The 12,293-nt window shown below is 38.8% G+C and overlaps 2 protein-coding genes across 3 annotated transcripts in view; one reads left to right on the top strand and one right to left on the bottom strand.

Moving 5' to 3' along the window:
- PAICS (phosphoribosylaminoimidazole carboxylase and phosphoribosylaminoimidazolesuccinocarboxamide synthase) overlaps window positions 1–12,293 on the top strand; it is a 47,964-nt gene that overhangs the window by 4,195 nt on the left and 31,476 nt on the right. Inside the window, exon 2 of the mRNA XM_066233385.1 lies at window positions 4,048–4,470. Within this exon, the coding sequence (XP_066089482.1) occupies window positions 4,048–4,470 (423 nt within the window). The remainder of the gene's footprint in view (window positions 1–4,047; window positions 4,471–12,293) is intronic.
- PPAT (phosphoribosyl pyrophosphate amidotransferase) overlaps window positions 1–12,293 on the bottom strand; it is a 38,562-nt gene that overhangs the window by 18,923 nt on the left and 7,346 nt on the right. The gene's annotated exons all lie outside the window — the stretch shown is intronic.

Raw genomic sequence — 12,293 nt, 5'->3', positions numbered from 1 at the left:
CTGGGGCAGAGGCCAAGGAGCCATCCCCAGCACCCGGGCCATCTTTGCTCCAATGGAGCCTTGGCTGCGGGAGGGGAAGAGAGAGACAGAGAGGAAGGAGGGGGTGGGGGTGAAGAAGCAAATGGGCGCTTCTCCTATGTGCCCTGGCCGGGAATCGAACCCAGGTCCCCCGCACACCAGGCCGACGCTCTACCGCTGAGCCAACCGGCCAGGGCTCTTCTGGTTTTTTAATGGTGGAACAAGCAACATTTTTATTAGTGTATGGTAAACTGAAGAAGGGAAGAAAATGTGCTCTTTTCACTGTTGGGATCCACCTCAAGCAAGTGTTAAGAACTGAGAATCTGGCCCCCTCTGCTAGACAGCAGGTAGCTTGGCTGAGCCTAGGCAGAGAACCCAAACACAAACTCTAAAAGGATTCATGCTCTGGAAATTATAAGCATCCTCAGAATACCTTTGGCTACTGCTGCACATTCTCCCAAGAACCAAGTTTCCACTCTATCTTCTGCCTCTTACTTTATGCAAATGCGTCAGGAGCAATGATTTAAGAGTTTCAGTTTAAGATCTCCAGGACACGAGCCCCTGCATACAATTTTGGGATTCATGCTAGAAATGATCAACCTAAGGGGAAAAAAAATTCCCTGAAAAAGTTGGGGAGAGAGCTTTTCTTTTTGACTCCCACGTGTGTGTTCAGCTCCAGGCCCTTTTCTACTATATAAAACTAGGCCCTAAACCAGATAATAGCAAACCCTAACTTTCTTTACTGTTATCATTAGACTTAGGTGTTAATTTACCTTAGGTGTTAAATTATCTTCAGCAAATCTCTCTAAAGAGAATTCCTATGTAATTTCAGATTTTTACTTTCCATATTTTCAACTAAATCCAAAACATTCCCTAACTGTAATTTAGACTCAAATAATTATGAAACCTGATTTCAAGTTTTTGACAATTTTTGAGAGTTTAAATTTATATAATTGTGCCATTCAAAAACAGTGTACTTCCCTTATCAGTTGTTTTTCTATTTTAATATAGAAATCCCTAATATAATCTTTAAGATGATAACCAGCATTCCTCATTTTCTTTTTGCGAGAGACAGGAAGGGAGAGAAAGAGAGAGAGAGAGAGAGAGAGAGAGGAGAGAGGGAGGAAGGGAGAGAGAAGGTGAGAAGCATCAACTTGTAGCTGCTTTCACTTTAGTTGTATATTGATTGCTTCTTACACGTGCCTTGACGGGGCCGAGCCAGTGTTCCCTTGCCTAAGCCAGCATCCCCTACCCCGAAGTCAGTGACTCCATGCTGACAAGCCCACATTCACAGCCAACAACCCTGGGGTTTGAAACCCACGATCTTAGCATTCCAGGTTGACGCTTTATCAACTGCACCACCACAGGTCAGGCTCACCATTATATTTAGAGGCATTCCATTAAAAAATAAAAAGAGGGGCCTGACTTGTGACAACACACTGGATAAAGTGTCAACCCAGAATGTGGAGGTCTCTGATTGGAAACCCTGGGCTTGCCTGGTCAAGGCACATATGAGAAGCAATTTGAGTTGATGCTTCTTTCTCCTCTCCCCCTTCTCTTTTTCTCCTCTCTGAAATCAATAAAAATAAATTAAATAAAATAAAACATGCTATTTGTTATACAGTAAACAAAATTGGAAAAATATATAAGAATGATGAAATAAGATGAATAAATCTTTAATTCAGAAATTACAAAGAGATAACTACCTCCAGATCATTATGCAATCTTATTCTAATTTTATGGTCATCTTCAACTTCCTGTGCCCATAAATTCCAAATTCTATATGTTGGGTTCCTTTGAAGTATGTTTACTTTTTTCTCAACATTACCCTCTTCATTTAATTAAAAATGTAGCCTATGCCTCATTTTATGAAAACCAGTATAAAAACACCAACACCATAGAACAAGGAAATCAAACAGAGACTTCTTCATCTTTCAAGGTCGGAATGGTTCTTTTAAATAACATATTCCTTTGGTCCATTTATGCATAACTAAAAAAAGAAAAAAGCATAACTTAGATTAATTTCCGGAAAGTTAAGTACATATCAATGAACTAGTTACATAAGATATCTGATCCTGTATGTCAATAAAATAAGATTTTTCTGACTATCTCTTACATTATTAGTATCATTTAATAAGTGCCTACTATGTGAAAGCACCTAAAATAGAAATATAGAGAAAACATTTCATTTTAAGAATGTAATTTATTTTGAAAACTAACCACAACCATCTCTAAAAATTTATAAAATTAATAAACAGTTCTAGTAGTTAAAATAAACCATATCAATGGGGTGATTTTTCTTTAAACCATATTATACCACTTTCTTACAAAACGTGTCTATCACAGACCTATAATCCTTCATGAATATGATCAAATTCAGCTCTCCCTACTAGCATTACCAGTTAGGTTAATCCAATTTTTATCTTCCTTAGTACTTATTTCTAAAAGGAATTCTGTTCTATTTCCAGGCAAAATGTCAGTTACATTAGAAGATAAGGAAGACAGCTCAGGAAATCCTTTATTTTTGCTTTCTCCTATCAGACCAGTGGAACGAGGTATAGTACAATGGACCAAAAATAAACACTTAGAATGACGATTGTTTCAAACGTCCCACTTAACCCCATCTGCACACTGCACCGTGCCCCCCCCCCCAGCCCTATGAAGCCTCTGTCCCTCTCCATTGCCCCCTCTTCCGCTGCCTCCACCCCCCCTTCCCTCTGGCTGTCGCCGCCCCATTGTCTATACTTATGAGTTATGTATCCATGGTTTTTTGGCTAATTAGTTTCTCTTTTAATTACCAATTTATACTAAAAAACAATCATTTTTAAAACAAATGATATAACAAAATGTAAACTGCCTAGAAAGATTAGCATTCAAATTTCTGACCTTTTATTCTTTAAATATAATAAGAAATCTGATGGCCAAAATTACATGTAGTAGGCACTTAATATTTAATGAGCATATCACTTAGCATCTGGGGAGTCTAAGACACAAACAGAATTGTACATTTGAAAGTAAATAATATCAAATCCAAAATGAGGTCAAGGATGATTTTATTTACTCAATTAAAGTCAACATAAATCCACGTTTTGCTTCATAAGAACAACTTCCTACACCTCAGGAAAATGCTGTATAGTGTTTTTTAATGACTTACATTATATATGCTGGGGTCTGTACTACTGTTTTATTAAGCATGATACCTAAGAAAAACAAGATAATATGGTTGTTAAAATAACTAATATAATGTCAATTAATGTCATTACCATCCAATGAGCTGCAAAACTGAGCTAGAAATCTAACATGAAGGCATCATGCTGTATTAAAGGATTTATAACTTAAGTGGGAGATATTCTGCATAGGAATAAGGCATTTCTGGCACATTTCTTTGCATTAAAAGGACATAATACTTCACCTAAAATGGCATTTGGCCTTTGACCAATGGGACACCTTTTATTTTCACCAGGAGTAAAATGCACCAATTGTTATAATGGGGTTCATCCAAGCCCTTCACTTATGAATAGTGTTGGTTCCCAACCCTGTCTGCACACTAGAATCACAATCTGGGGATGAGAGGTGGAGGTGGCACCAGAGTAGTGATTTTTAAAAACTCCCCAGGAAATTCTGATATGTAGGCACTGGAAATCATTAGATAAAGGAAAAAAAAGGAGATGAATTGCTCCTACCTGACCTATCACAAAGCAGATGGTCTTCAATGAGCCATTTTCTTATTTAATTATATTGCTTTCTCCAAGTATATACTAACATATACCCTTTAAACTAAAGGAGTGGGATGGAAGAGAAATGATAGAGAAGAAAGATGTTCAAAACTTGACTAATTAAAAACTTTATTAAAGCCGGTCACTGTCAGGATAAGGAATGTGTCCAGGTTCTGTCCTCTGTTTCCCCAACAGTTCAACAGAAAAGCTAAGCAATTTGTTACTCCCCCTCCTGTGAAGAAAATTACTTCCTCTATTAATGTTATCTGATCTAAGCAACCCCTGTAAAACTTTGTCTCCCCTTCTAATACAGGTAACTCTACATCAATAATGGAACCCCATTTCATTCCAGCTGTGGCAAACGAAGGAGGAAAACACTGGACAGGACCAGAAGTCACGGCTCTCATAGGCATCTGGTCTGAGAAAAGCATACAACAACAACTAGAGAGAACGACGAGAAATAAAAGGATATTTGAACAAATTGCTGCCGAGCTTCAGAACTGTGGAATAGAGAGAGACTGGAAACAGTGCAGAACGAAGTACAAAAACTTAAAACATGAATACAAGATTGTGAAAATGGCTCAAGACCTAGGCATGACTAGGAGTATGAAATTTTTTACTGAGCTGGATGCCATTCTGGGACAAAATAAAACAGAAAAGTCGCAAGAACAGGAATCCCATGATAGAGAACAAGCCGCCAAATGTGACAATGAAAAAATGGAAGATAACCAGAAAGGTAGGGAGGCAAAGAAAAGTAATCTTAATATCATGCTGCACCATATAAAAATATCCAGTAGCATGACAACATAAATTAGCTTAAAAGTTTCATTAAATGCTATTCAATAAGCTAATGCTGAATTCACCACGAAACAGATTTAATGTATACTTAATCTCCTCCAGAACACAGAAAATAGTACAAAGTTATACAAAAGGAGGAAATAAAATTGGATTTCCCGAGTAGAGTTTAAAGACAGACCAATTTTAATAAAGCAAAAATGCAACTCTAGATGACAGAAGTTAAAAACAAGTCTTCATCTCAATTCACAGGTGAAACTGTGAATAAACAGAAAAAGGCTCTGAAGAACTTAGAAAAGCATAAAACCCATGAGAATATTTTTGCAGTGTTAAGGTCTTCTGGGACACATCATAAAGTTTTTAAAAATGAGTTTAACCCGAAGGACTGAGATAACAATGCACGTAAAGACACGACTGCATGAAATGCACTGGACGACTTACTTCTAGATCAGGAGCCAGGAAGTCCAAATTGTGAATCAGTGTCTCTGGACTGCTGCATCAGCCAAGTATCTCCCCTAGACCTGAGTGTAAAATGCAAGACCAGACAAGACGGTCTTAACCCTCTCCTGATCGCAATGTTTCTAGATCTCAGTACCTCCCTTAAATGCTACAGTCCTAATTCTCAGAGTGAGTGTATGTGTCTAGGGAAAGAGAGGGGAATGGTAAAGACTTAGGATTGGGAAATGGTGGTGTGAAGTCCTAAAATGTTTCACTGGTAGACAAGAAAGATACCGCTCTGCTAGAGAAGTTAAACATTGTCCCCATTAAAACTAAAATGACTATACAAAAAGGAGCCCAACACCAGAGCCAAGCAGATTATGTTCATACAGTAATTGCTGGAGAGGCAGCTGAAGATGACTTCATCAGTTATATGTCAGAAGACATCAGCGACTCCAACACCAGATAGCTATAGAAACCTAAGACTAAAAGATGTTTAGAGGTGGGGAATCTAAACTACAGGAAAACAAAACACACCACAGTATTTGGTATATCAGGTTCACTTTAATAGAGAAAAGTAATAGAGATTAAAACACAATTCTGAAAGTGAATAAAAAACAAACCATTATACGTACATCTCATGTTTATACAGTCACTGCTGAAGAGGCAGCTGAAGACGACTTGCTCAGTAATATGTCAGAAGAACTAAGGGAGACAAGTATAACACAAAGTCCTGACCCAGGTAAAGAAGTATTCCTTGTTTTTTTGTGTATGACAAAGTACATACGATGTTACTATCAGCTGTCGCTATAGACTGAATTGTGCCCCCCCAGTAGTTCAGCCAAGGTGGAAAACCAAAGACAGGTCATCATGTTTAGAGAATAAGACCAGCAGAGAGCTAAAAAGAGCAATATATAAATTCTAATTTGATTCTAATCAGGGGAGAAAAATTACCTAATTCTAATATCACTTAAAAATGAATGACTAGCCTGACCTATTAGGGTGGCGCAGTGGATAATGCGTCGACCTGGAAATGCTGAGGTCGCCGGTTCGAAACCCTGGGCTTGCCTGGTCAAGGCACACATGGGAGTTGATGCTTCCAGCTCCTCCCCCTTTCTCTCTCTCTGTCTCTCTCTCTCTCCCTCTCTCTCTCCTCTCTAAAAATGAATAAAGAAAAAAAAAAAAGAAAAAAAAAGATTTAAAAAAATGCATGACTAATGAAATATGAAAGAAGTTAATCACTGGGAAAAATCATACAGTTCGTAGGTTATGTGTAGTACAAGGAAAAAAAAATGACTTGTGCCCTGGCCAATTGGCTCAGTGGTAGAGCGTCGGCCTGGTGTGCAGGAGTCCCGGGTTCAATCCCCGGCCAGGGCACACAGGAGAAGCGCCCATCTGCTTCTCTACCCCTCCCCCTCTCCTTCCTCTCTGTCTTCTTTTTCCCCTCCCACAGCCAAGGCTCCACTGGAGCAATGTTGGCCCGGGCACTGAGGATGGCTCTGTGGCCTCTGCCTCAGGCCCTAGAATGGCTCTGGTTGCAACAGAGCGACGTCCCAGATGGGCAGAGCATCACCCCCTGGTGGGCATGCCAGGTGGATCCTGGTCGGGTGCATGCGGGAGTCTGTCTGACTGCCTCCCCGTTTCCAACTTCAGAAAAATAAAAAATTAAAAAAAAATGGCTTGTGAAAAATGAATAATTACTTTTTTGGGTCTAAATTAAATTTACTTTTCTCCCTAGTCTGAGTCATAAGCAATAGAGGATAAAGAAATTAGAAAGCACGTGACCTGTGGTGGTGCAGTGGATAAAGCATCGACCTGGAAATGCTGAGGTCGCTGGTTCGAAACCCTGGGCTTGCCTGGTCAAGGCACATATGGGAGTTGGTGCTTCCTGCTCCTCCCCCCTTCTCTCTCTCTGTCTCTCCTCTATCTCTGTCTCTCTCTGTCTCTCCCTTCCTCTCTAAAATGAATAAATAAAAAAGAAAGTAAAAAAAAAAAAAAAAGAAAAGAAATTAGAAAGTTACCACAGGAGAAAGGCCCGTTTGTCTTTCTCTACAGAGAAATTTGTGTGTAATAATTTTGTAACTACCTATCTCTTCTGGAGAAATAAAATTGACTTAATATCTCCAGTACTAGTTGCCATTTATATTACATGAAATATATCAATATCGCTTGACCAGGCGGTGGTGCAGTGGATAGAGCATCGGACTGGGATGCTAAGGACCCAGGTTTGAAACCCAGAGGTCATAGGCTTGAGCACGGGCTCATCAGGCGTGAGCAAGGCTCACCAGCTTGAGCACAGGGTCACTGGCTTGAGTGTGGAATCATAGAAGTGACCCCATGGTCGGTAGCTTAAGCCCAAAGGTCGCGCTGGCTTGAGCAAGTGGTAACTCGCTCTGCTGTAGCACCCCCCCCCCCACCATCAAGGCACAGATGAGAAAGCAATAAATGAACAACTAAGGTGCCCCAATGAAGAATTGATGCTTCTCATCTCTCTCCTTTTCAGCCTGTCTATTCTTGTCTGTCCCTCCCTCTGTGTCTGTCACACAAAAAAGAAAAACCCCAATATCTTTGTATTCTAGCAAGTCACTGCTTTCTAGTACAGGACAGTCAGAGTTAGATTAATTTTGGCTCAGAAAGGTGAAGTGGGACATAATTAAGCACAGTAGAGTAAACATATAAGAGTGAAATATACTGCTGACAAAAATGAGGGGACATTTCAAAATGAATATGAAGTGATAAAAAAAAGCATTTGATTTGATTTTTATTATTAAACAAGAACATCAGAAAAGCAAATAAGTCAAAGAAAGTTTGATTATGCAAATGAGATGCAAAACCAACTTTTATTTCATTGGTGAAAATGCACTGTACAAAAGGCTGAAAGTACTCGCGTATGGCACATTTCCTGATCTAACTTTTGTGAGTTAGGGGAGGTCTTTCTTATCACAAATGAAAGACTACATTGTTCTTTTAAGAATAATTTTAGGCCTGACCTGTGGTGGCGCAGTGGATAAAGCATTGACCTGGAAATGCTGAGGTCACCAGTTCGAAACCCTGGGCTTACCTGGTCAAGGCACATATGGGAGTTGATGCTTCCTGCTCCTCCCCACCTTCTCTGTCTCTCTCTCCTCTCTCTCTCCCTCTCTGTCTCTCTCTCCCCCTTTCTCTCTCCTCTCTAAAATGAATAAATTTAAAAAAAAAATTAAAAAAAAAAAAAAAAAAGAATAATTTTAGGACTGACCAGGCAGTGGTGCAGTGGATAGAGCATCAACCTGGGATGCTGAAGACCTAGGTTTGAAACCCCGAGGTCACTAGTTTGAGGGCAGACTCATCGGGCTTGAGTGTGAGTGGGATCATAGACATGACCTTAGGGTCACTGGCTTGAGCCCAAGGTTGCTGGCTTAAACCAAGGGTCACTGGCCCAGCTTCCTAATCAAGGCACATATAAGATCAATAAACAACTAAAGTGAAGCAACTACCAATTGATACTTTTCACCTCCCTCTTTCTCTCTATAAAATAAAAACACCAAAAAACTGTACTTTCGAAATTAAAATTTCCCCTCTCCCTGTAATTTAACAAAATGTACACAGCAATGTGATGGCCAGCAGGGGGCTTACAGTATCTATGGTTAGTACTGTATCAGAAAGTATGCCAAGCATTTTGTTTTCTCTCATTCATTTACCTCTTTTAATAGACCAAAACTTGGAAACAATTCTCTTTAAAATGGAATATGTAAACATGTTTGTATATTTTGCATACAATTTTGGATAATCTTAGCAACAAGTTACTATAGACACTAATGCACTTAAATCCTATGAACTTGTAAATTCAATGGAAGATCCAGACAAGAAGACATATTGAAATTTCAGAAAACCCAAAAATTATAAATGTAAAAAAAAGAGCTCAGACATAGGTGAGCTGATAAATTCAAATACAGGTAACATTTTAAACATAAAGGTGTGATTTTTCAAATTCTTACTATTTTTACTTTTAAGAAACTGTGATATAATAAAGAGTAAATTGGTCTTTGTCCCCAGTTCCTGGCAAAGCTTCAAAAAACTCTGGAATTTCTACTGACAGAAGTGTATTTTTATCCTAAAAAGGTGGATCAAAGTGGATTTCTAGGTAGCTTTAGGAGAGGCGAGTCACCAGAAAGATTAACCTTGCAATTAGAGGGTTGGAATTTTGGGTCAGCCTTACCTCCCGTAGGGGAGTGAGTTTGGAGATTGAGTTCAACCATGTGGCCAGTGATTTAATTCATCATGTCATAATCAACCCTGTCAGTAAAAACTCTGGCTCAATGAGGGCTTCGTGGTTGGTGAACACACTGATTTGCTGGGAGGATGATGCGCCCTGACTCCACAGAGAGGGCATGGAAGCTCTGCATGCACGGCCCTCCCAGACTTGGCCTTCTGTGTCTCTTCATTCAGCTGTTTCTGAGTTCTTCCTTTTATAATAAAACTGTAATCCTAAGTACAGTACTTTCTCAGTTCTGTGAGTAGTTCTAGCATATTACAGAACCTCATGGTGGCCCCTGAATTTGTAGCCAGTGTGGCTAGCATCTGAAGTTAAGAGCAACCTCGTGGAAGATTGAGCTCTTCAAGCTCCCAAGTCTGATGCTAACTGTGGGTCGTTAGTGTGGTAGTGTGAGAATGAAACTACAGTCCACACGGGTGGGACAGAAACATAACAAACTAACTTCTCTTTCCTTAAAAGATGCTGGCCTGACCTGTGGTGGCGCAGTGGATAATGCGTTGACCTGGAATGCTGAGGTCGCCGGTTTGAAACCCTGGGCTTGCCTGGTCAAGGCACATATGGGAGTTGATGCTTCCAGCTCCTCCCCCCTTCTCCCCTTCTCTCTCTGTCTCTCTCTCTCCCTCTCTCTTTCCTCTCTAAAAATGAATAAAGAAAAAAAGAAAAAAAAAAAAGATGCTAAATTTAGGGAGCCCCCTCACCATGTGACATCTTATTTTCTAGGACTAATTACTAAAAATTTCTAACTAATCGCTGTAAGTATTTCTATTTCCCAGAAGTAGGACATGTGCATGAGCCTAGAACTGATGGTTTTAGTCACTTAAGTAAAATGTTATAAAATTCATCTTCTCTTGAAATAAAGTTTGAGCTCAAAGTTTACTCTGGACTTGTGCTCTCCAAAAAGTAGCCACTGGGGCAAGGGTGGTAAGGGTTTGGGTGGAAGGCGTAGGAGTAGTTATGAAAGGGCAACCAGAGGGATCCTTATGCTGCTGAAACTGTTGACGATCTTGACCCTGATGGTGGAAGCATGAATCCACACAGGGGATAAAATGATTAGGGACCATATCACAAATGATCACAAGTGAAACTGGGTAAATCTGAAGCAGAACAGTGGATTATATCAATGTCAAACTCCTCGATGTAATAGTGTGTATGTATATACACACTACAGTTGTACAAAATATTATTATTGGAGAAAACTGGCCGAAGTGTAGAAGGAATCTCTGTTATTTCTTATAATTGCATGTGAATCTATAATTATCTTAATAAAATTTCATTTAAAAAAGTAGCTTAGCCTGACCTGTGGTGGCACAGTGGATAAAGCGTCAACCTGGAATGCTGAGGTTGCTGGTTCAAAACCCTGGGCCTGCCCGGTCAAGGCATATATGGACGTTGATGCTTCCTGCTCCTCCCCCCCCCCTTTCTTTCTCTCTCTCTCTCTCTTCTCTAAAATGAATAAATAAAATTAAAAAAAAAAAAAAAGTAGCTTATTAGGTAGCCCAATGTGGCTCCATAGTACAACCTGTCATTTGAGGTCTTGATATTGCTTAAGAAGCAAAACTTCATCCCACTCTCACAGTGCTAACATGTCCTGAGTAGGAAGATCTGGTCCTATTCTTAGGTAAAACACTACATATCTGCTGCTGTATATGCTTATGGGGCTCTAACCACCTTTGCCTCTCTGATCTATTATTACAAACTATTGTCTAGTTTTACAAGCAACTGCCTAGACACCTATACATAGAATTTAAAATAGGAAAGTGCAGCTGGCATAAAATATTAACCATGGCATTGTTATATTTCAACACAGTAATATGCATATGAGGAGGACCTTTCTAAATTACAAACAGCTGACTTGTTAACTTCCTATATGTACACTGGTACACTAGAATAAATCCATGTTATAATTTTTGGGCTAAGCACTATCAGTTTCTTAAATAGTTTATCCTCTGTCTGCTGTCTGAGTTAAAGTTCCTAAAACCACTTTCCTTACTCTCCTTTTTATATGTATTGCAATAAGGATACTTCTTAGTTACAATGAGGCTCAAATGAGAAAACAGATATAAGAGTTCTTTGTGAAGCATTAAAATGTAACAAAAGATGTTACCAAACTGGGTCTAAAAGTACTGTCATATTCCCAACTACAGAATAGGGTGTACTGCCTTGTGACTTTTAAAACAATACTTCTAAGATTTTGAATGTGGTTAATCCTACATGGCCATTTAAAAATTCAGTTATAGATGGCAAATGTTCTTGTCTTCAAATTAGTTTTGATTATGGAATTCTGCCTTACTAGTTTTTCAGCATAATCTTCAATTCCAAGATTAGAGTTTTGCAAATATATTTAAACTGCTAGTCTCTTTGTTTTGTGACAGAAGAAGATACCACAAGTACTGCTTCAGAAAAGGTGGGCGGCCCCAAAATACCAGTGTATCATGAGGTCAGGTACAAGGTCCAAACTGTTCAATTTTAAATGTTAGTTCGATACTTAAAAGTCTAATATATCCCAGTGTAAGTACTTACAGGGAAACTCTGTTATGTATATTGCCTCATTATAACTGAGCTGGTAGAGAATATGACAGGGAAGGAAAAAAAATGTCTATTCCTACTTCTTAGTGAAAGAAAGCAGTAAACACAGAGACTCTCCATATTCATAAATATCCAGTTGAGATTACCTATTGATGAAAAGCAGCTAAATTATTCTCACTAATGTTGGAGATTAGTCTGCCTTATAAACATTTTAAACTATTTTATATAGATAGGAACATATGGAAAAAAAATCTTGACCCTCATATTGAAATTATTGTAATTGTTAGTACTTTATTGGCAATACAGGTTGTTTTAAATGAATGATATTCAAATACATGATTTATCTATATTTTGAATAACTGTAAATCATGTTGATTTATAAGTAATCATATTCCTTTAGAAGATGGTAAAAGTCATTTACAGATTTTCCAGTAAACAACAGAGGCTGGGAAACACTGGTGTAACAGTGAAGTCACAGCACTTATGTTCTGATGAAAACATTAAGCAAATGCTTGAAGAGGCCAAAAGAAATAGAAATATTTGAG

The sequence above is a fragment of the Saccopteryx bilineata genome, chromosome 5, assembly GCF_036850765.1.
Source record: "Saccopteryx bilineata isolate mSacBil1 chromosome 5, mSacBil1_pri_phased_curated, whole genome shotgun sequence".
Taxonomy (NCBI): Eukaryota; Metazoa; Chordata; class Mammalia; order Chiroptera; family Emballonuridae; genus Saccopteryx; species Saccopteryx bilineata.
This window is presented reverse-complemented; position numbering and strand designations above follow the sequence as displayed.